Source organism: Simochromis diagramma, unplaced genomic scaffold (assembly GCF_900408965.1).
Source record: "Simochromis diagramma unplaced genomic scaffold, fSimDia1.1 OVJJ01000284.1, whole genome shotgun sequence".
NCBI lineage: Eukaryota > Metazoa > Chordata > Actinopteri > Cichliformes > Cichlidae > Simochromis > Simochromis diagramma.
The window spans coordinates 593895-618451 of record NW_024386871.1 but is presented as its reverse complement, the minus strand read 5'-3'; the positions used below and the strand labels follow the sequence as shown (position 1 = coordinate 618451).

The 24557-nt window shown below is 39.3% G+C and overlaps 2 protein-coding genes across 4 annotated transcripts in view; both read left to right on the top strand.

Annotated features, from left to right (window-relative positions):
• The window catches only part of LOC120733374 (collagen alpha-1(XXIV) chain-like), an 85559-nt gene extending 66574 nt beyond the window's left edge, over positions 1-18985 (top strand). Inside the window, exons 38-60 of the mRNA XM_040031485.1 lie at positions 299-352; positions 554-661; positions 1122-1175; positions 1752-1805; positions 1947-2003; positions 2741-2794; positions 3402-3455; positions 4025-4078; positions 5255-5308; positions 6003-6110; positions 8308-8415; positions 8546-8653; positions 11056-11109; positions 11220-11282; positions 11526-11579; positions 11773-11808; positions 12708-12743; positions 14618-14644; positions 15456-15521; positions 15628-15796; positions 15877-15986; positions 16953-17183; positions 17551-18985. Of these exons, the coding sequence (XP_039887419.1) occupies positions 299-352; positions 554-661; positions 1122-1175; positions 1752-1805; positions 1947-2003; positions 2741-2794; positions 3402-3455; positions 4025-4078; positions 5255-5308; positions 6003-6110; positions 8308-8415; positions 8546-8653; positions 11056-11109; positions 11220-11282; positions 11526-11579; positions 11773-11808; positions 12708-12743; positions 14618-14644; positions 15456-15521; positions 15628-15796; positions 15877-15986; positions 16953-17183; positions 17551-17697 (1860 nt within the window). The 3' untranslated portion in view covers positions 17698-18985. The remainder of the gene's footprint in view (positions 1-298; positions 353-553; positions 662-1121; positions 1176-1751; positions 1806-1946; positions 2004-2740; positions 2795-3401; positions 3456-4024; positions 4079-5254; positions 5309-6002; positions 6111-8307; positions 8416-8545; positions 8654-11055; positions 11110-11219; positions 11283-11525; positions 11580-11772; positions 11809-12707; positions 12744-14617; positions 14645-15455; positions 15522-15627; positions 15797-15876; positions 15987-16952; positions 17184-17550) is intronic.
• Positions 18986-21214: 2229 nt separating this feature from the next.
• Positions 21215-24557, top strand: part of znhit6 (zinc finger HIT-type containing 6) — a 41089-nt gene continuing 37746 nt past the window's right edge. The window contains exons 1-2 of one of the 3 annotated variants that reach the window (XM_040031486.1): positions 21215-21434; positions 21822-21887. In XM_040031486.1, the coding sequence (XP_039887420.1) occupies positions 21319-21434; positions 21822-21887 (182 nt within the window). In that variant the 5' untranslated portion in view covers positions 21215-21318. Of the gene's footprint in view, positions 21435-21821; positions 21888-23892; positions 24173-24557 lie in introns of those variants that run through there. The other 2 variants (XM_040031487.1, XM_040031488.1) reach the window with 2 other exon arrangements.

Genomic DNA, 24557 nt, shown 5'->3' with positions numbered 1-24557 from the left:
ACCTTGTCAGAGATTTTGGATGTGTAGCATGGTCTGAGAGCTGCAGATCTTAGGTTCTTGGTGTTTGGAGATACAGATCCAAGTCTAGCCATGGGTGACAAGGAGCAAGAAGGTCATTATTATCTGGAGGGAAGGACGCAGATTCAGAGTGTATCTAGTGTATCAGTATCTGCTGGTTAGTGTTTAATCTGAACATCGGGCAATAAAGTGAGACAGAATCCAGAATATGACAGAGTCTGTTCTGGGATAATTTAAAACGTATTTTAAGCAATATAATTTACTGGCAATCACTTTACAGGGTCCAGAAGGAAAAGTGGGTCCCCCAGGAAACAGAGGACGGCACGGAAAGAAAGTAAATATCCTGATCAACACCATATGTTTCCCAGCCAAGTTCCATTTAACACGAAGGGCAAATTTAACACAGAGAGCCACTGAGGCATCTAGTCTTATAGTTTATTTTTAAAGTAACCTGCTTACAATAAAACGAAAACAGCAAGATTTATTAATAATAATAATTTTTATGTCTTTTAATTATATTTACAATCTTTTACAGGGAGAGAGGGGTCCTCCTGGTCTTGCTGGGGAGATTGGCGCTCGGGGAGACATCGGCCAGCCGGGCGAGCCAGGACTGAAAGGTGCCAGGGGAACTCGAGGCACATCTGTAAGTTCCCATTTCTTCTTCTACTACTGTAGGTGTTGAAGACTGCAAGCCACAGTTTATATTGAAGGTGTGGCCTGCAGTCTATGATGTTTGTTAATTGAATCTGTGGAATTGTATCAGCTGAACCTTTAGCTAGAATGGGCTAGAGCGGGGAAAAAGACACATCTTGTGTATAATTAATTCTTTATACTGCTGAAGTCAATCGAACTCAGAATTTTAAAACCAAAGCAAACTGTTAAAACCAAAGCAAGAAGATGTAAGAGATGGCAAGCTAGGAGGATGCCAGACATTTTTTCAGCTCCCCTTTCAGTAGAACCACTGAGACTACTTTGATATAGCTGTGGATCAACGATTTATAAGCCTGCCAAAGATATATTTATCTGGAGAAGACCTAAAAAGCAAAGCAGAAGCACCATGACTGATTCAAGGCCTTATTTCGCATTTTCTGCATTGTTTCCAGGGTCAGCCTGGAGTCATGGGGATAGACGGGCAACCAGGACTTCCAGGATACCCAGTAAGTTTTTCTTTTCTAAACTTGGTTTCATGAAAACAGTCTTTTTGTCTTCACTCGTGTATACATGAATGTGTATTGTATAACCATGTGGGATAAACACACACACACACACACACACACACACACACACACACACACACACACACACACACACACACACACACGAAAACTTAACAACCATATGTGCACATGCTCAGAAACGCACAAAACCCCATGAGTACAGTGCCCTGAGATTTTCATGCCAGAACACTTTACTCACAGTTATTGAACAAAGAAGGATGACTGACACATCAGTCATCCTTCTTTGCTTTTCCCGGTATCCTGAGATATCCTCAAAAACACTAGATATCAGAAAATATCTTTACAAATTCTACACAAATAGAGCCTAATGCTTGTTGCTAATGTTTTTTGTGAATCTGTGTGTGCATGTGTGCTTTTAGAGTCCTTCAGACTTGATTGAATCTGACATAATATATGGAATTTTGTTTATCCCTAAAGAACAGTTCTGATTAAAAGCTAGCATAAGTGTGGCAGCTCCATTACGTACAATAATCAGGTTTTCTTTTTTTTCTTTAGGGGCACCTTGGAAAGCCTGGGCCCGTTGGCCCGCCAGGACCCAAAGGTGAAAAGGTAATTTGATACCTGAATTTGTGACTTATGTCCTTAACTGGATTTCTTAGGTTATTCAGAGTTCTTTAAAGTACTAAATTATCTGCCTGCAATCTACATCCACTCATCTATGATTGTATGTTTGCGTTTGCTACATCCCAGGGTTACCCAGGCGAGGACAACAGGACCCCAGGACTGCCAGGGCCCTTAGGTGAACCAGTAGGTCTTGCTTTCCTTTAAACTCTCCTTTCTGAACTCTCCTTGCTCTGCTTATCCAAAGCAATTTAAATACCAGATTGAGACTGGATGTAAAAGTTAATCCTGATCAGCTCCTGATTTTAGCACCAAATGCACTCATTGATAAAAAATGAATGTTAAAGTTTCTTATCCTAAATCTGTCATGTGCATGAAGCGATTATCAACCTTCTGTGTCTTAATTACTGACTGAGAAGTTAGAGACAAAACAGCTACCTCACACACAGGGCACAGCTAAAGTTTTCTTCCTAATACCTAAGTCACCACAAGAATTCAGCATATTTCACAGTGACTCATTCTTAGACTAATATCAAAGGAGGATCAGCATAAAGCGGCTTTAGAAACCCCGGAGTCATGCAGTCATACAACAGTTGTGTTCTCTAAGATGCATTTCCCCTGCAATAGTCATGACTACTGACAGAGGCTACACTGCATGAACAGTTGGAGGTATTGGCTGTCTGCACGTCAGTAGTATTGAATTTTCAAGTTGCCACAGAATTGCAGTGTATAGTATAAGCAATACAATGCCAGCCTCTGCTTTATTGTACCCTGTAATCACGTTCAGAGAGATTCATGTGTTTGATATGTGGGGAGTGAGTCTGAGTAGGTGCCCAGCTCACCTGAAGCTGTGCAGGTAAAAGACAGTCATGTACGTATATGCAGTATGCACATTCATGTGTGTGCATTCATTGTCTACGCAGGGGCCTCCAGGGGAACGAGGAGAGCGTGGAGAGTCGGGGGATGAAGGCTATCAGGTAGGAACGAACCATTAAACGTCAGACACACGGCACTCCGCTCAGTCTGCTTGATTGTTGTTTATACTCCACGCTGCCCCTTTCGCATGAAGAGCAGACCACACATGTTGGAGAGGATTACCAAAATCCGAGCAATAAGGCTGAGAAAATCTGCTGCTTTTTCCCAAGAAGTATACACACACTTGAGCACAAGTTCACGGTGATGGCAACGTATTAACTGGGGGGGGGGGGTCTGTGCTACTCTGTGAACTCGTCTCCAAATTCAAAAATCTTCATTGTCGTTAACATATAGAACATTTTGGTTTTTAGATGCATTTGTTTTTGTTGTAATATTCTGTAGTTTCCTTAGACAGGACAAAAGACAGACTGGTTAGTTAAGTAAATGGATGAAATAGTTTAATTCGGTGCAATTATAGATAATATAAAAAAAATCCTAGTTTTGATACTATGGAGCCTCTGAGTTTTTACTGCAGGTGGAAAAGAGGCCTTTGGGTATAGACATTAATTATGCTTTTGGGCTCCCTCTTTAGTAAAGAACATGAGAATGACGTGCATGTATTATTCACAAATAAAAAGTTACTTATCAAATCTGAAAATTATGTTTCAGGGCTATATCGGTACCCCTGGACCTCGTGGGGCTTCTGGACCACAAGGCCCACCGGTAAGTCAGTAAACAGCTGCCTAAAAATTTACAAAGAACTAAACCGAAGTTTTAGACTGAAGAAGGCTCGTGGATGAGAGCTAAAGAAGACTTAAAGAAGTCTGGTTGCCTTTTTATTTTCAAGCTTAACACTACCATGACCTAATGGCAGAGAACCCACACAGCCGTAGCAACACTATTTAATCTGTTGTTTTTTTACATTTACCCACAGTTCAATATCTCTACTGTGTGCTGGCCTTATTGTGGTGATGATAAATATATGAAATATCTAAATGTGTTCTTTCAAAGGGTGACAGATAAGTACGTCTTTAAATCAAAACTTTTTATTCAGTTTGAGAGTGTGATTGTTCTCCTAACAGGAAAATGCCTATTAGATTAGGATCTATACTGTGGGATATACTGTATATGCTGTGGAGTGTTAAAAGTGACTCGATTAAGAAGTAGGGTAAACAAGGATATTCCTTATAATCATAATATTGCATATCATTTTTATATAGATCTACACAGCTTGATAATATTTTGCGTGTTTATATTCTACTTACTTTATAGTGTATTCTTCCTTCGCACAGGGATCTCCAGGCTCCCCCGGAGAACCAGGCCCAAAAGGAGAAAAAGGAGCTCCGGTGAGACTTGACACCATTCACATACAGCATAATACAGCTTTTCAATAATGTGAATAGTTTAGGAAATCACTAAATTTGGTCTCTTCTCTGCGTGGAATGATGGATTTACACCTGACAGTAGAAAATGTACAAAACCAGATGCAAACGGATTTAACCAAAATCCCCAATTTGTCATTTTTTAGCTGTCACCACAGGAGCATGCTGCTACAGATGTTTAAGCTGCTTGTCACGCTAGATAATTTTAGCTCAGCTGTGGTAGAATTCTGCTTACTTCATCGAGATAGAAAGCAGGCGGTTGAAGAGAAAAAAAAAAAAGGCTTGGAGCAATGAAGTTTGGACAGCAACCAGGGAACTGCAGCTTTTCCTTACACCCTGAATGCACCATTAAACTTCTCAAATATTTCATCTGATGTTTATTAATGGCTCATTGCTTTTTGTTCTTTGATACTTAAATTGCAGATACGTTTTACTAACATGTGCTACCTTGAACTAACAGGTTTGCTTGCTTAGTCTCATGTTCTTTAGAGCCCTCAGTCTTCACAGGCTTTCTAATTGCATAACTATGCATAACTATGATTTCCCTGTGCAACAGCTTTGACGCTCCTTGATCAGGTTCCATACGGCCTTTTGTAATCTTGAAGTGTCACAGGTGTACAGACATGACTGACTCGCCACCACATGCGAAACAGCTTGTATAGAAGAGTGATTATATAAGCAGTTCACATACTATCCAACCATTTCAGTGGATTTCGCCAAACTCGAGTTCAAATTAAGTTTGTGCAATACCTTAACATGCAACTTGTATTTCCATATGCTTAGAAGCACTGAGAACTTAGCAGCCTGCCAGGAAACACTGGAAACTTTGAGGATCTTCCGTATGCCTGTTTTAGATTAACAGCTTTGATAAAGTGTTTCTTAAACAATATCTCTCTGGGACTATGAATAAACCACTGTCACTGGGTTGATGTTTTTAGCTGTTATGGTTTTAAAGTATCCATAAAGGTTTTGAACTGGACATTTCTTGCAACAGTATTCAGTGATTTTCACTAAAATCTGAAACATTTCTCTGTGAAGTATAGTAAAAATCACATTTTTACTGTGTAGAGAGTGATATACTAAAACATTTGTGTTTTCTTTTTAATGCACATGTTATTTTTCATGTTTATGTTTTTCTAGGGTTTGGCTGGAAAGAAAGGTGCAAGAGGTCTGGTTGGAGCTCCCGGCATTGAAGTAAGCATCATATTAGCTCAATTAAGTGAATGGCCTAAAGAGAAGCAGCCGCCTCTTTACATTAGCTGAGAACCTTCTGCATCATCAAATTATTGCATATGTCTACACGGTTCTCAATCCTTTAAAAGAAAAAAAATCACAAGATCAACAGTGATCATTGAGAAAATAAACAGATGTGAGCTTTAATTTAAAAAACTTGATAAGCCAAAACCCAACATGATTGCAATAAAAATGCAAAAACTAAACTAAATCAAACTATGAGGAAGGCACTAAAGACAAAAGTAGGACATCTGGGAGCAGATGATTACACAAAGAGAAAGACAAGACTAGACATACAGGCTTAGGGATGACTGACAATGAGACACAGTTGGAAATAAACAGGCAGGAAAGGAACAAAGACAGGAGACAAAACCCAGAGCAAGACACACAAGAAAACCATCCTTCAAAATAAAACGAAGTAACTGAAAGACAAAGTAACTGAGAAATATGAAGACAGAGAAGACCAGGATAAATATTTTACTGTAATTTCTAACGATCCAGATGGTGGACTTCAGTGCTTCAGGCTAAGCATCAGAGGAAGAATCACAGGTGTAAATATAGTCACGGGATTATTGACGGAAAGTGATGTTTTACGAAAAGATTGATGGTATTTTTAAATGCCCCTCGGGCTGAAACTGACACTGTCATTTAACAGGGGCCGACTGGTTTACCTGGGCTCACAGGAATGAAGGGTTATCCAGGCCCTGATGGCCCCCCGGGACCAACTGGCTTAGCAGGACTCCCAGGAAAGCAAGGTCGACAGGTAATCGGTGACATATAGACAGCAGCGTTTCCTTGGTGTTGGGATTAACATTATAGCAAACGCTAACTACGGTAGCCTTAAGTAATTGATTAGCTTACTATTTTAGGCAATTCAATAGACTCACATTAATGAAATATATTTAAAAAGCAGAGTTCAGTTGAATGTTTTTTCACCATGAGCACTGTTAATGTTGGTCGCAGAAGGAGTCGAAAGACGTAGTTGCACAGCTAAACTGTCAACAGGGGAGTTCCTTTACTGGAGACTTGTGGCATGCTTTCTGTAGCACCACAAAAATCAACAAATGGGACTCATGGAATTGCAAGTGACCAAAGGTTTACTCCAGCTCCTTCCATCTGTTATTGTATGAGTGGGACTGGAGACTTGGACTGATCATTAAATGTCTTGTTTGATTTGATTGGCCTCTTCATTTTGGGCCTCTCCAAATATGTATGCAGCCAAAGTGGACTGGGATTACATGCGTGCAAAAGTCCTTTTAGCCAAGTTGGAAAGCCAAATCCTACTGGTCTGGCTTTCATTTAGATAATGTTGTATGAAAGTCTAGTGAGGCTAATTTTAGCCATTGATGCTTTTCAGATGAACTAAAACTATACAGTTTCTCATTGGTAACATCCCCAACTGCACTGGTGTTGAAAGAACGTGAATAGTCCCTTAAAATTATATCTGTCTAATTTAAATATAGTAACATGTCTTACATTGCTGTGTAAAAAGTAATGCAATGATTTGACATTGCATCACTTTTTACTTTCAGCTCCACAAGAAGGCAAATTTTCAGGTCTGCTGTAGTAGAGGGCCGTTGTTGTTTTACTTGATAAAGGACATTCTTCACTCCTTAACTTCAAGTCTTTAAATCAAACTGCTGCTTAAAAGCGGCTGATTCTGAGTCTTGGAGAAACCCTTTCAAATAATTTTCAGCTTTTCTGTGAATCAGTTTCAGTTTTTCACTCAAGCTGCCAAGAAAAAACTGTCAGGTTTCATAAATCCTTTTGTCGTTATCGTCTTTGCCCTTTGTGCCTAAGTTGGCACAAAATTCACTGTGACGTCATAAATGACATTTTTGGAAATAACTTAACAATTCATGCTCATATTAAAAAGAATCACAACATTAATTTTATTCTAATATGATAAAATGATGAACCGATTATGCATCACATGCCAAGTACCAGACGTCCATGGATGTTGTTATCTAGGTTTAATCTGGTCTGCCATTCGTGACATTTACAGACCCTCTTGTGTGCAAATTAGTTGAAAAGTTAAAAGCCGTCTCTTTCGGGCTCAAATTCAACAAATTTATGTTTACCTTCCAAGTCATTTTCTTTTGATTAGAAGTTAAAATGATTTCTAAATGGCACATAGCCCCTTTTACCCGCATTCCTGTATGTGGGGAAAGGTGAAGGGTAAATTGTTCAGACCTTGGTTTATCTAAGGGTCTGCCAACACCTGCATACTGTGGGTTTCATCCAGTAAACCACTGGTGGTGTAATTCCACCGAAATTCTTAAAGTATCCTGTCTCTTCACTGTCAGCCACATGCGAGGCAACAACTCACTGAGTGTGTTATTCTAAAATCTCAGGCTCCCTGCTGCCTCACCTACACTGCTGATGGAGCAGGAAACCACTGTGGTCTACAAAGTAAAAAACAACTCACTAACAGGTTTTCTGGACAGCCTTTAGACATACGCTGTCGAGGACCCGTGTTCTAAAATTACTTCAACACAACAATTTTAGAATTTTGTTTATATAATGAAACACTGGAAATAGTGTTCATTGTACTCTATAGCAGCTAATTGTAGTAGATGTCAATATTTACCATCAGTAAATAACCCTCTCCACTAACACTCAAGTTCCAAATGATTTTTCCAACATGCATTTATACACTTGTGTTTAGTTTTTGCAGAGGACTATGCTTGTGGTTTTGTCTGCTTTGTTAGTGTATCTTGGGATAATCCCACTTCAGAAGTTTGAGAGTCATTTGTTTAATAGCAACATTTAAACAGAAGAGGCACCCATAAGATAGACCTCAAATTTGTCACTATATATGTCATTTACTATTGTAGTGTTTTAAACAGTGGCATATTGTTTTGGGGATTTTGTGTTGTGCCTTTTGAGGAAGCACACTAACTTTAGTACCTTTTTAACTTTGGCAAATATTTGTTCAATCACCTCTTGTGTGTATGTAGGGTCAGAGGGGCTCAGTGGGACTGGAAGGGCCTGCTGGACGGCCAGGTCCAATGGGAGAACTTGGACTTCCTGGACATTCTGGAGAAAGGGGACCGCCAGGTCACAAGGTGGAAATGTTAATCATTATAAAGACCCATTTTATTTGCAGAGTTTTGATAGATGAAAGTCATCTCCGGTGAGATAAAATGCTACTGTGACATGCACCTAAACTGTTTAATTGACCTTTTATTGGATCAGGGAGAACCTGGCCTACCAGGAGACAGGGGGGGCCCTGGAATCAAGGGCATGAATGGAGCTGCAGGTGACCAGGGAAAGAAAGGAGACCCAGGACCCAAAGGGCTGTCTGTGAGTACATGCAAGCAAAGTCCTAAAATGGAAGTCAATCTTTAATAGTACTTGAGAACGTTTGTTGTAAACTGTGTGGTAGTTCTGTGATTTATTATCAAAGTTTTGACATACAATTAGGCCTATATATAAAAACAGCTGTAATTCCTTAACAGTTAATTTAAAAACTTTCGTTAAACTCTTTTTAAGATAATTTAATGCTAAAATTTGCATTTCAATCACATCTTGTTTGTTTGATTTAAAATCCACTGCGGTGGTGCACAGAAACAGTCTCAGTGTGCAAAACATTTGGCTCTAACTGTATGTTTGAGGATCAGTTCTGTTCATCATGGACAGTGTTTAGAGACAGGATATGACTCTGATGCAGGACAGGACTTAAACTTAAAACAGTGTTTTATTGCTGGTGTTTCATGGGTAAAACAAACAATAACAGAGGCATTTGGGAGGCTCAGAGAATATATAGACACGCAGCAGGTAATTAGGGAGACTGGAAACACTGGGGAAAACAGCTGAAACTCCTTTGGGAAAGCAAGACAAGGGAAACAAAACTACACACAGTGACCAAGAGACGAGGGACTATCAAAGTAGGACAGGAAGTAATCAAAAGACGAGAATATCAAATTCTAAGACTTCACAACGAGGCACAGGGGAGGCAAGAAGTGTGATAACGAATGGGAAACACAGACACATAAATTAACTAAATGCAGTATACTAGACACAAGAGGACAAACCCAGAGGGAGGAATAAACAGCCAGGAACAAGGAATACAACAAAATACGCTAAATAAATGAACTGTAACCCCTAAACAAACCAAAACTTCAAGCTCCATCAAACTCACAATGCTGGGGCCCAGGACCAGGATGCTGTTTAGCTGAATTCACATTTAGAGACAGTGCTACAAAATCAAATTAACTAGCTCCATCGCATAATATTAAATCAAGATACAATATAGATTTTATTTTTTTTTTTAATTCTATGCCTGACGCATTTTTGTAACTCTTTAATCTTCACATTTATACAGTTTTTATTTCAGCCTGTGTGTTTTTCACAGATACTTGTCATGTCTTTTTTTTTCATGTACCCGGTAGAGTATATACATTACTTTCCACTGGAATGCACTTGTTGAAATATGGCTTCATAAGCTTATATACATTCTTTAATACCTCTCTAAATATAGCTTCAGGGACATATGAAGCCAATCTTTGGTGAGGTTTCAATGTGTGCCTGACACTTTTCCAACCTGAGTAGAGTAACAAATTATCTGGGCGAGACTAGGAATGGAAACATTCCGCTTGGTGAGGCCAAGTTATGTAAGATCCTCACACTCCAGGGACCTGAAAAAGAGGTGCTCTGCTTTACTTATGTAACTCCCCGAAGAAGAAAAAAGAAACGGCATTTAATCCCTTGCTCTCCCCTCCTATAGTTATCTCCACTGATGCTCCTGAAACTGAGAGGAGACTCAGACCCTTGGGTCAGATCCCTTTACACATTTTAGTCAATAGAATCTCTGGGCCAGAGTCACCGGTTTCAAAGTGGAGCTGTCTAAAGAATGTGGAAGACTGGCTGTACAAACACTGTCTGCCACCCTGGAAGGCATGTGCTTAGACACAGGATAGGACGCAGACATCCATCCCCTCACAGTGTGTCTAGGTCATGTGAGTGTGTGCACTGAGACTGCCGCAGATTGACAGAAAGTCTTCTGTGTGTGCCCCAGTTCTTTTGAAAAAGAAAAGAAGGGTCTTTATAAGGCTTGCCTAGTGTCCCTGTTGTGTCTGGTATTAAAACTGGGTGAAAAATCAAGTAAATCAACCCCACCTCCACACACACACACACACACACACACACACACACACACACACACACACACACACACACACACACACACACACACACACTTACTTGCCTTTTATATCTTAGTAAGGACATCTAATTGACATAATTATTTCCCTAGCCGCTTACCGTTACCCTAACCATCAAAAATGCCTAACCCTTAGCTTAAACCTAACCATAACCTAACTGTAGCCCTGACACTAAAACCACATTTTGTGCCTCAAAAATGCCTTCAGACTTATGGGGCCCAGAATTTGGGCTAGAGATTTGCTATTGTATGTTCAGTATATTAAATAACAAATATCAAGTTCCTTTCTTCTCCATTGGAGAAGAAAGAAATAAACAACTTATTTTCTATTGTCCATTATCTCCAATAATAAGTGTTGGCTTTATGTTTTGCGTGTGTCTTAAGACCTATTTGTCTTAGGCACCCACCTTTTGTGAGTAAATCTCCGTAATTCTACTGAGGATATTGTTGAGAGATTTGCTGTCAGCCCTGATTACATCACATAAGATAATTTTTTTTTTAAAAAGAGCCATCTTCTGCATATTGTGTTTTTTGTTTTTTATAGGGGGAAACTGGAGATTTGGGCATGATTGGTTTACAGGGCTTACCAGGACCTAAGGTAAACAACTGAGTGGCCAACATGTATTAAGAGCGTATAGAAAAACGATAAAAAATAACAGGAGAGTAGGTTAGAATAAGAAATAACAAATATCTTTTTCCTTGAAACAGGGGCCAACTGGTGATTTAGGACTGAGAGGTTTCCCTGGTCCTAAAGGTCCTATGGGTACTTTGGTGAGTTTAATAGAAACTGAAATAGGACCAGGTAGGCACACAATGGTGCTTTCTTCAGAAGTACTGCTTTAAATCAAATCCCACTCAGGAAAGAACTTTCAGAAATATAAATACATTTCTGTTTTGTTCCCTGTTGTCAAAGTGTTTATGAAGAGAACATGAATGTAGACACATGTGCAGTACACCTTGAAGTCTTTATAGATGTTTTTACTGCTTTTTCAGCAATGTCACTGTTTGTTCCAGGGCTTCACTGGACCTCTAGGCCCTGAAGGAAAAATGGGTCCAATGGGAAAACCTGTAGGTTTTTTTTTTTCTCATTTTGTGTATGTGTGTGTGTAAGACTTGTACAAAGAAAAAGGAATTATTACACTCTGACATTCAGACTTTCACTGTATGTATTGTTTAATTTCCAATAAAGACAGTTAATTGATAATACAGATTGGAATACAGTGCTGTATGTGTCTTTATGCTATGTTATCCTTTTTTGCAGGGGCCAAGGGGTCCAAAAGGAAACGGTGGTGAAATGGTGAGATGCAATCAAACCCTTTAATCAAAACCTGGAAAGTCTTCTGTATTATTATGTCATGATTGCACTCTGCCAAAGTGTCAAACATTCCTGACTGAGAAACACTCGGTTGTCTTAGCGGCCACCTCAAAGCCGTTTGCGCGTGTAAAAACAGAGCTGTAGATGATGAAAGTTACATGAATGTGAGCTAGGGTGTAGTGGTAGTTTTGTTTATACGGCTTTCTTAAAGTGTCGGTGCTGTATGACACTTTAGGCTAAGGCTATGGCTGAGTCATAATGAGCACGCTCTCCTGGAGCGCAGTGTGGGGCCCTCTTGTGTAAACAATGCTGAGGAAGTGCCTTGACAAAATGTTAGCAGGGAAAGCCGCAGTGTAATCCACACAGTCACTTCTCGGTCGTGGTAGTTAGTTTGTCAGTTCTTTGCAAATCCCTGTGCATTTCACCCTACCACACGCAAACACACTGTACTCAATGGGCCTCTAATCCTAGGCTTTACTCAGATGCTGTTAAAATGTGCTCAGAATATGGTATGGATATAAAGGACTTGAGATCCCACTTACAGACATCATGAAGTTCAGCTGCACCAATGTTTTGTCCCTAGTCCACCAGAGGGGGCAGTATGTGTGTGATACTACTGTCGCTCTACAGAGCATCTCAGAGAAGGATTCAATTCAGTCCAATTCAATTTTATTTATACAGCGCTAAATCGCAACAGCAGTCCCTTCAAGGTGCTTGAAGGAAGATGAATCACGAATCTGTTCCATTCTGTTCACTGTGAGGTTGCACTTATTTAATCTATTTTATTTTTCGTCGTGTGTGTTATTTATGTAGAAGTGTATGTGTATCGTAATCATTTTAGCCATTTTAACGCGTATTTTCTCTGTGCCTGACTCTTTCAGGGGCCTCAGGGACCACAGGGAAGCCCTGGACCCAGAGTAAGTGCTAACTACACTATCACTTTACAGAATGATTCCTACTGTATACACAGAACTACTGTATATACTTCACTGTTATTTTGGATTATGAACAATTATGAATGCGAGTTTTCACAGGTCAAATATACAGAAGTGCAAATGTTTTGAGTCACCTCTCATTCCTTTATATTTTATTAGAAAATAAGAAATAGATGTGAGGATTTATGGAAATGTGCAAACATTCATCGAAATATAGTATGAAAGGCAAAAACTCAGTTTGTGGGCTTTTAATGTGTTTGAAAATCAATATTTGGTATGACCACCTTTATTCTTCAGCACACTCTGAACTTCATAAAGCTTCTTGAAGAACATCCAAAGCTTTTCTTTGGATGTTGGGCTGCCTTTCTTTCTGTTCTCTGTTGAGATGATCCAACACTGCCTCAATAATGTTGAGGTCTCTGGGGAGACCAGTCCATGTGTGATTGACATCATTGTGTGTATCCAGGTATGATTACACCGCATTGGCAGCATGTTTGGGATCATTTCCATGCTGAATAAGGTCAAAAAGCTTTTGATAATCAGATGCTTTCCAAATGGTACTGCATGGTAGATCAAAATCTCTGCCTCCACCATGTTTTACAGTTTGCTGTAGACGCTCCCTGTGGTACCTCTCTCCTGACTTTCTCCCCCTACATATTGATAATGATTTAGATTCAAATTTGGTGTTGCCATTGATTTACTGTGTCAGGTCTTTGTTGGATTTTGTCCTGTTTCTTAAGGGCATAAGTTTCAGATACTATGTTAAGTTAATAGCTCACTATGTTGTTGCAAAAGTGCAGCAACATTTTATGCTGACCATACTTTTCCTTCTTCTTCACCTTCTTCTTCAACTCCTTCTTTTTCACCTCCTGAGTCTTGGAGAAACCCTTTCAAATAATCTTCTTCTTCAAATTCTGTTGTTTTCATTAAAATTGCGTCGTTTTCATGTTAATTCCATTGTTTTCATTCAAATTCTGTTGTTTTCATTCAAATTCTGTTGTTTTTATTCAAATTCCGTTGTTTTCATTCTAACTCTGTTGTTTTCATTCAAATTCCGTTGTTTTCATTCAAATTCCGTTGTTTTCATTCAAATTCCGTTGTTTTCATTCAAACTCTGTTCTGTACATTCTAATTCTGTTTGTTTTAAACTTCCATTGTTTTCATTCAAATTCTGTTGTTTTCATTCAAATGCTTTTGTTTTCATTCTAATTCTACTCTTTTTATTCAAATTCTGTTGTTTTCATTCAAATTCCTTTGTTTTCATTCTAATTCTGTTGTTTGTTTTTAAATTCCATTGTTTTCATTCAAATTCTGTTCTGTACATTCTAATTCCGTTGTTTTCATTTCCTCCTTCTTCTTCACCTTCTTCTTCTTCTTCACCTTCACCACAAATTGTGTTTTGGGGATGGCAACAATTTAAAAATTGGTCTATACATAACACTAGATGCTTCTTTGATGCTTTAATGATTCAACAAACAGACAAAAAAACAACGTCAACAAAACATTCCTCCAAAAATGTTCAAGCGCAAGAACTAGACTAAAAATAAGTGAACAAGCAGCCGGTGTTGAAAGAAAACTTCTGAAAGATTTACAGAAAGCCTGGAGTCCAAATCTGTCTCCTTGGAAGCAAAATGTAAAGAAGTGAGAAGTGACTCAAGACTTCAGAGAATCACATGGCGAGCTGGGGTTAGGGCAGTTCTGTGGTTGTACACTCTACCATTTTCCTGCAGTGTACATTTTCTTCAGAGTCCATTGGCACATACATGACAAACCAAAAAGTGAAATGATGGCAACCACAATGAGATCATTTCTGTGTGTGTGTTACTCATTTTGTCCTTTTCTTTCTACCACCCCAGGGACCCCCTGGCGCTCCTGGTCCAACAGTAAGTATTTTGTGTAATGCAGACAAGATTGCCTAGACAGCAGGAGTCTTGCTTTAATGTAAAATTCAGATGTTGTAATGATGTACAGTTCTTGAATATATATTACCTAGCCTGTAGGTATTTATATCTCATTGTGGTTGGGGGGGTAAATGAGTTACATCTCTCTCTTTCTTCTTTCCTGAAACCTAAGATGTGTGCTTTTTCAAGCTTAAATAAACGTTTTAGTAAAAAATAAGTAATACAAGCCATTTTTTTCTGAGTGGCAGGGTATGAACGAACCAGGACAAGCACCTGTTTCCTGTCTTACTCTAGATGAGCCAACAAATGGTGTATGTCAATAATAACTAAGATCCCTGTGATTGTTTTTTCAGTAGCACTGACAAAGCCTTTTCTGGCGTGGCTACTCTTGTTTGTCCCAGATTCTGGATATCATGCAGCTTTCTGCTCTCTACATGACCTTTTCCTGTTCAAACAGTTCCAAGAACCCCCCTAAAACAACTCAGCTGCCTTTTTTGTGTACACACATTCAGTGATCGCTGTGGTGTTTATACTAAGGGGAATTTGTTAATTTTCCCGCAGCCAAAATCAAGAATGTGGCTGTTTATTGATCCAAGACTTATTTTTCTGCCCTTGTGTGGTATTAAAGTGTACACTGACGCTGTTAAAGTTTTCTCACTAAACTGGACATGTCTTTCTGCTGCCATATTTACTTTAATCAATGAGCAAGCTGACAGATTAAAATCTTTCAGTTTAATAATGAAGGCACTGAATTGTTTTCATTGAACTGAATATGGTGATTCTTAATCCACAGAGGGTGTTATATGACGACTTAGCAGTCTACAGTCCATCCGCTTCCAATGATGCCCTGAGGACTGAGGTGAAGCACTTTATAAGGATGGGTAGAGAAGTTATGGATTAGTAGATTTGTGAAGTCAGGTTAAAACTTGAGAGTTCACAGTGTTATCATCCTCGTACTTAACTAGAGTTTCCAGAATTTGGAGATGAGCATGCCAGACCAGAACACGGAAGTACTTAAGACTCTACAGTATTTGAGCAGTGTGATCGAGAGCATCAAACAGCCTCTCGGGACAAAGGAGAACCCAGCTCGTGTCTGTAAAGACCTGCTGGACTGCCAGCACAAGTTAAAAGACGGTGAGTGTCTTCACCCATACATGGAAGACACTATTTTGCACAGGTAGCAGGTCTTAATATTAATATTCTTCTCTTTTCAGGTTGGTTCTGGGTTGATCCAAACCTGGGCTGTACGTCTGATGCCTTCCAGGTGTTCTGCAACTTTACAGCAGGGGGACAGACTTGTTTACATCCAGTGTCAACTGATAAGGTAACACTGAACGAGTGGGGGGGAAAAAAGGACACTTTTACTCTTACTTTAGACCAGGGGTGGGCGACTCCAGGCCTTGAGTGCTGGTATCCTGCAGGTTTTAGATATCATCCTGGGTCAACACACCTCGATCAAATGATTCGTTCATTACCAGGCTTCTGGAGAACTTCAGGACATGTTGAGGAGGTAATTTAGACATTTGAATCAACTGTGTTGGATCAAGGACCCATCTAAAACCTGCAGGACACCGGCACTCAAGGCCTGGAGTTGCCAACCCCTGATTTAGACTATAGTATTTAACACTGACAGTACAAGAAAAGTTTCATTTTGATTCATTTAGTTAGTTTTATTTTGCTATACTGCATTATGCTTATATTATTTTACTTTGCACACTGAAACAAAATTATTCACAAAATTATAAAACTATGACAGAGGGTTGTACTTCCTTGTACTCTCTTTAGCCAAGGAGTTCTAGTTTTGTCTCAGCTGAGCAAAGAACACCTTTCTAGGCTGCTTAATCTTTCTCCAGGTTGTCTTTCACATACTTCATTCCAGCTTGAAGGTGTCTCTTCTGAAGAAGTGCAGTGTTTCTTGGTCTCCAACCTCTTCGTCCATTCCTGTGCAGGGTTCTAGTTACTGTCTTAAATACTACTTCTTGACTTGGCTAAGTAATTCACTGCTGTCTTGGCAGTTGCTCTGGGGTCTTTAGACAAATCTCTCACTGGTTTTCTTTCCAGATTCTTTGAAAATGTTCACTTCCTTCCATTGACAGGGTTGTTCTGTACTGTGTGGCTGTCTCCAAGTTTCTTGATGATATTTCTCACTCCAGTTCTTTGCATATCCATCTCTTGCTTTGTGAGCATCAGCAGTTTTTTTTTTCCAAGTCTAAACTGGTTTGTTTTCCTTTTGACATGATGCTATGGTGTTCACAATCTACACCGTCTGTGCACTTTCTCTCTCCGACAGATGGTATTTGACATAGGAAATGTCCAGATGAAGTTTCTCCATTTACTGAGCAGTGAGGCCAGCCAAAGCATCACGTTTCACTGCCTGAGTTATCAACCCTCCAGCACCGCAGACAGCTTCAGCTCCAGTGGACACAAAGAGAACACCAGGCTTCGGTTTCGTGGCTGGAACAAACAGATGTTTGAGAAAGACACACTACTTGAACCACATGTGCTACAAGATGAGTGCAAGGTAATGTGGTGTTTAAAAAAAAAATGTGCCTTTGTTTTCGTCATTAGGGCAGTTTGATTTAGTTGTGAGCATTTTCTCTGGTCATTCTTACAGAAACCCGCACATAATTCTGTATATCAATAGGACTGTCTCGTGAAATTATGACTTGCTGGGACTGATTTGAAAATGTAAACTGATATCCTGATGATATGCTCTGATATATTCTTTATGCTGGTGATAAATTGTTGGTTGTAATTAAATAGGTGACAGCAGAATTTTAAAGAACTTCCTAAAGATATATATATTTTTGTATTTACTAAAAGTCATTACCACAAATAAATAGAATCACAATCCTTTCTGCTCCCCTCCCCCATTTATCCTGTTCCAGATCCAAGATGGCAGCTGGCACCAGTCACGATTCCTCTTCCATACTCAGGACAGTGGTCAGCTACCAATTGTAGACATAGAGGAGTTTCCCACTTCACAAATCAACAGTCAGCGAAACGTAGAAATCGGTCCAGTCTGCTTCCTCTGATACCAACATCCCTATCATCGAAGCCACTTTTATAAACCACTTAAATCCGCAGACTTTTAAAATTTCCTACCAAAGAGATGCTGGCACAGCAAGGCAGACTGTATCCCTGAGAGCTTGTTGCATTTGCTGGAGAGCTTCAGCAGGACTTACTGTGAGACTAACAAAAACCCAACATCGAACGGCAGGCAGCTCTACCTGGGAGAAATCAGTCTCTGTGGAACACCCATGCCAAAGAGGACAGTGTATACTGATATTTATCTAATCAATGTGTAAAGTATTTGTTTAGTTTTCACTCAAAAGGTGCATTGGGCCACTGCATATGGACCCATTTTACTTCCTGATGACGGGGGTAGGGCCTCACATTGCAGCAGCCTGTCCAAAACTCAAACCTGCCATTCACTCATGTTCCACCCCTTCAACTCCCAAACACACCATCCTTGGAAGGGGTCGAATCCAAAGGATCATGCCAGGCCTCTGCAGAGGGCACTGTCTAACTAAAGGTGCAATAGCATATGGAAAATGTGTGTGCTTTAAATATTTCATTGTCCAATCAGAGGCTATATTTGATATTGTTTTTCATTATGTTTTTGTCTTCGGTCCCATCCAGTCGGACCTGTACATCTTGACAGATGGTACTCTACCTCTACCTGCTTTCAAAAATAGTCAAATTAGTCATTTTTACCTTTTGTTTTGTATGTACCGGTTACATCAGAATTTGTTATGTTGTTTGAATGCTTATGTTGATTTGGTCACTTCTAATTTATGAACCATTTTTTGATACACAACATCTTTTCATAGCTTTTCCTACTATGTGGTAGTTTCCTCAGGGGAAACCTGTCATTGGTGCTGCAACGTTTCCTGTGTATATATTGACAGCATACTTCAATGTTTATTTATAACCCGTTTTTTTTTTTTTTTGGTTTGTTTTTAGATTTGTTATTATTTTTGGTCACATTACTGTACCACAGTAAGTTATACTCTCAGAGAACTTGCTTACTTGGTCAACCACAGCTCGGTCTAGAGGAGTATTTATGTTTGAAATGTGTGTGTGTGTGCATGCACACCTGTGACTGTGTGTTCATAATACTGCTTTATAAATTCATTCAGAAGTCAAATGCAGCTACGGGAGGACAAAATCAAAAAACACAGAAAACAGTCATCATACTCTTAAGTTATGTTACCATTAATTAAGTGTAATTATATAAAGTTTGTGGAGGACAAAGTTGGATGAAAATGTGTAAATAAAAAAATAATTTTAGAAACAAATAAATGGGACATTTTATCCACATGTGGTTTTGTTACCTTTTTTTTTTTTTTTTTTTTGAATGAAGGACATACTTGTTATAAAGAGTGGTGGAGTAATACCTCATTATCAGTTTCAGATGTGCACAATAACAGGTTGAGATCTGCACCCAGTGTTACTTAAGTAAAGAAATTTCCCCCCTAATGTTACAACCATAAAAATACACTGCTAAAAAATATTAAAGGAACACTTTTTAATCAGCATCAAATCTGGGATATTAATCTGGTCAGGTAAGTAGCAGAGGGGGTTTCAGCTGCTTTGGTGTTAATGAAATTAACAACAGGCAGACTAGCGGGGCAACAATAAGACGAGCTGCACGAGAGGAATGGTTTTTATAAGTGGAGGCCACAGGTGTTTTCTTCTCCTCGTCATCTCTTTTGTTTTTTCACAAGTTTTGCATTTGGCAAGGTCTGTGTCACTGCTGGTTACATGAGGTGATACCTTGACCCTACAGAGGTTGCACAGGTAGTTCAACTCCAGGATGGCACATCGATATGTCCAATGCCAGAAGGTTTTCTGTGTCTCCCAGCAGTCTTAAGAGATAAGGAGGAGATTCCACGAGACAGACTGTTTCTCTAAGAAAGATGAAATAGTTGTAGAAGGCCCTTAACCCAATAGCAGGACCTGTATCTGCTCCTTTGTGCAAGAAGGAACAGGATGAGCACTGCCAGAGCTACAAAATGACCTCCAGCAGGCCACTGCTGTGAATGTCTCTGACCAAATTATCAGAAACAGATTTCATGAGGGTGGCGTGTGGCCTGACATCTTGCCGTGGGCTCTGTGCTCACTGCCCAACACTGTAGAGCCCTAATTGCATTTGCCATAGAAAACCAGAATTGGCACCTCATGTTTCTTACAGTTGAGAGTAGGTTTACCCTGGACACATCTGCCAGACGTAAAAGGGTCTGGAGAAACTGTAAAGAGTGTTAGGCTGCCTGTAACATCGTCTGGCATCTCGACACATCTGCCATTAGATATTAGGATGAAATCCTTGGAGCCATTGTCAGATCCTATACTGGTACAGTGAGTCCTGGCTTCCTGCTGGTGCACAACAATGTGGTGAGAGGAAGCAGGCAGTTCCTGGAAGATGAATGAATCAATATCATTGCCTGCCCCCCACGCTTGCCTGACCTGAATCCAATAGAATGGCTCTGGAAGTTCTGTCAGTTTGCTTCTCACGCTGTTCAGCAGCGCAGTCATGTACAGATCTGAGTGAAGCTCCTCCAGGGTACCATCTGTCATGCCATTAGGAGCATGCTCTGATGTTTTCAGCACGCCCCAAAATGGACTAGTCTGCTGTGTCATTTTTTCACCTTTTGGGGTATCAGTTGATATAGCATCCTTTCGTTCATTTACCCAGTCCACATCAGTATAAATATCCAGCGCGATTTTTTTTTTCCAGTTAAGATCTGATGAGTTTTCAAAGTCTTTATTTAACTTTAAAAAGTGACACTGTCATTTTATAAAACTAATTCAATTAATTCACAATGATGCAGAGGTTAATCACAGCAATAGCGTCCGAATGCAGTGGCCTACTGAGGCCCTTCTGTGTGGAGTTTGCATTTTCCTCTTGTGCCTTCTGGTTTCCTCCCACAGTCCAAAGACATGCATGTTAGATTAAGTGGTTATTCTAAATCAAGGAGCAAACGTGAGCATGAATGGCTGTTTTTATGTTTTGGTCATACAATAGGATGACCAGTTCAGGGAGTGCAGGTAGTATAGACTCCAGCTTCTCTGCGATCCTGAATTAGAGAAGTGATTAAGAAGATCGATGGATGGATGAATTCACTTTTCTTTCTAAACTGCTGATCAGTTTTTTGAGGGATGTTGAATATGGTGCATGGGCATGTACCCTCTTGTTCACACACACACAGTTTAAAGAAATCTTCTTTAATTCACATCACTCACTCCTTTAATAAACACAGCCTATATAAACACACGTAGAAATCTCGTGAGAAAAGAAACTCAAATAAGTGCTGGAGCTTGTGAGAGGGTCTGATGTAGCTACTATCCTGCCCAGCGACCCATTATTGCTCTTACTTCTTGCATATTCTATTATCCGTGTCTATTTTCAATCTATTTTAAGCTTGGATACACTGGCAGGCACAGAGACCAAAAATAACAACAAACAAACAACAACAAAAACAGTGCTGGCGAGCTGATCATGGGATGCATTTCTGACGCGCAGACACCGAGAGGCGCCAATGAGCACATTTTCCAACCGGAACTTGTATCCACGTGCTGGCACCGGGGCGGAAGAGCATTTGTTTTGATTCCGGCGTGTCGTTTCGTCCGCGTGCAACTACAATTCTCCCGTTATGAGCTCAGTAATTCTTCCAACAGCACACATAATGTCATCCGCGGAGAACAAAGTCGAAAATAGCAGCACCGAAGAAGAGGAGAGAGGGAAGAAAAGAAAGATGTCTCTTTCCAGGTAAGCGATTTAAACCGACTGCAGCTCAGCCACAAAACTAGGACAATATTTTGCGTTTGCTGTAAAGATTGTTTGCTCAGCTTCACTTCTCAGAGTCGGCATAATCCTAATATTTGTTAACCGAGTAGCAGATACATCTGCTGTCCCATACCAGATGCTACTTATCGTAATATGTTTATGCTAGGCAGTTATGAAGTTAGCAGGCTATTAGTTAGCTTCAAGTGAGACCACCACAGCCAAACTCTTCACTCCGTTTCTTCTTCGTTTATTAACATTAACATTTTCTGGCTCAACTACAGGTTATGTGTGCGTGTTGAGCACCGTTACTTGTTAACCTCACTCATTTGTTAAACACACTCACAGTTTGACGTGTTGTATGTCCTGCAGTTGTGGTGTTTGCGGATCAGAGGAGGCCAAGTACAGGTGTCCGTCCTGCCTTACTCATTCCTGCAGGTGAGATGAATATCCTCTGATTAAGTGCTAAAGCCTTAGCAGCAAATACACACAAAAACGAAGCTGCTTATCCATAATGTGGTTAGGACTAATTGTGCTTTTGTAAACCACTGGGTGACTTCACCTCTTTAGACCTTTATAAATTCAAAATGTAGAAGTTTATTCTCTTATTCTTTCGTGACCTTCTTCCAGGATGTGGCTGTTATTGATTTATTGATACTCTTTTAAAAATTTGTTAATATACAAGTATTTTAAGTGGAATAGAAAGTGACCTTATTGTGAAGTAATTTAAAACTGCAACACATTTTCACCTTGTAAAGTGTCCCACTGGTGTTGCATTGTTTGCTTTCACCTATCAGAGAGCACAGTGTGGTGCTGTGGAATAATAATAATAATCCATGGAAAAGGACAGATTTTGGCATCTTAAGTCATCTATGTCAATTAAGTTTTAAACACTGTCATAGAATAAACAGTACTTCTGTATGCATGAGTGTACTGGACAGCATTCATAAGTGAGGTCCAATCACATTTTAACTCCAGCTCTCATACTCTGTTGACTGTATATAGAAATGGCACTTATTCCTCAATGGTTAATGAGGTATGTGGTGGACACTCTAAACTGTATTTGGGCTGTGATCATTTCATTTCAAATTGCACCTGTGAATGGACCCCCAATTCTGAAACCTTTGTCATTACCTCTTTTCCCTTAAGGTAGTAAAGTTGAGAAGCAGACATTTTGACAAGTTGTCCAAAGAAACTCATGACAGAGTTAGCGGGTTGTGTATGGCAGTCCTTTGTAAACTAGTTGCCAGAGTCTGACCCATAGCCAATAACACCAGAGGTTCCCATTTTTCAGCCAAGCAATTAATAGTGCTGTGGTAGTTTCAGCTTTTTGTCATTGGCAAAAAGCTGAAATGACTACCTTCTAGATTGGCCATTGCACTGATGGAAAATGGTTCCAACATTTTTGAAGTTAACTGTTCATTTAATCACATCGCACAATCTTTTTTTTAATTAATTTATTAGGTCCAAGATTTCATGCAGGAAAAAAAAGAGACATAACATTTACAATGTCATCACAGACAATTTTGTGTTTGTAGTGTTAAAGCTCCACTGGGATAGCATAATTCTGTCTTCCATTTGTTTTCCATCGCTATTTAAAAAACAGAGGAAAAAAACCTGGTAACCTAAGAATTACAATCTTCCACATCTTCTACCCTTACGTGCAGATAAATATTATCGATGACTGACAGATGGCCGTGTTTTTGTTTTTACTTTCTGAACTTTCCTTTGATTCATGTCCAGCATCAGCATGCCTCAGAACAGCATGCCTCACAAAATCTCAATGGTCCGTTGCCCATTCTTGGAATTCTGTCGATGCTAAAGCATTTACAACTTCACCTTCTAATACTGAATAGTACAAAAATTATATTGCTAAACATTTCTTTAAGATTTATCTGACGGGGGCTAACAAATGTGCTTTCCACTCTCGTATTGTTGCCTGTTGTTTTGGGCATCATTCAGCATTCCTTTTACATAGTTTCTAGGAATACGGTCTCTGGTATGACTTGGGCCAGATATCTGTCTTTCAGCAAGAGTGCGAAAACTGGCCTAGTCATGCTCAGGTGAAATCCCAAGGTTTTTGTGTTTGGTGTGAAGGAGTGTAAGTTTTTATATTTAACCGCCTAACGCCTTGTAGATCTCCTTTTATACATGAGCTTTTAAGACTTCTGCATCATCAGTTCAATTCCCAAAAAACCCCAAATAAACTGCACAATATATTTTTAAACAAATGCCAAACATGTGTAGCAAATATGATACAAATCGAAACTAATTTATACAAATTAAGATTTTTTTTTATTGTATTTTTTAACGTCAGGAGGTTAAATAAATACTCCTTTTTTTTTTCTTTTTTTTTTTTTTTTTTTTGAAAAATTAGGATTTTCCTGGCAATTATTTCATGGTTCAAGCTTTAAAGGGTTAAGATCTTTCAAAAACAACACTTGAAGTCATGACAGAGCATGTTTAGCCTGGTTATCAGCTGCAGCTGGGAACATCATCTCAAAGATAAGAGCAAGCCTCACTCCAGAGCATGTCCACTGCAATTGTGAATCCATCAACTGATTTATCTGTAAACTTTGGAAACTTCTTATTTTGGACTTAATATTTGTATTTATTTTACTTTTATTCTGACGGTCCTTTTGAGTTGAATTCATGTGTTCCCTGGGTCACTATTTTAATTTGCTGTTGGATGAGACAACAGGGTGATTCACAGAGTTGAGCAGGTGAGATACTGAAATAATCGTTGAATGATCAAAGAGAAATTGACAGGTTAGTTGACTACCAAAATCATCTTTAATCTTGTATTATTTAAAAATGTCAAACATCCCGCGTCAGGCAGTATTACCCAATGTTCCTTTGGGTTATTTTAAAAAACAAAAAAACAGTACAGTTTGTTTGTTTTTAACATTTTTCTTTGGCTCCCTTTCAGGCAAGGATTTATGGTTTACATTGACTAGCACAATTCTACATTCTGTTTTTATTTACATTTCACACAGTGCCCTTTTTTGTGAACTGGCTTAATCATTCCAACCTAAACTCAATTTCCTTCGGGGTCAACCTTTGGGATCAATAAAGTTTTATTGAATTGAATTGAATAAGGAAATGACT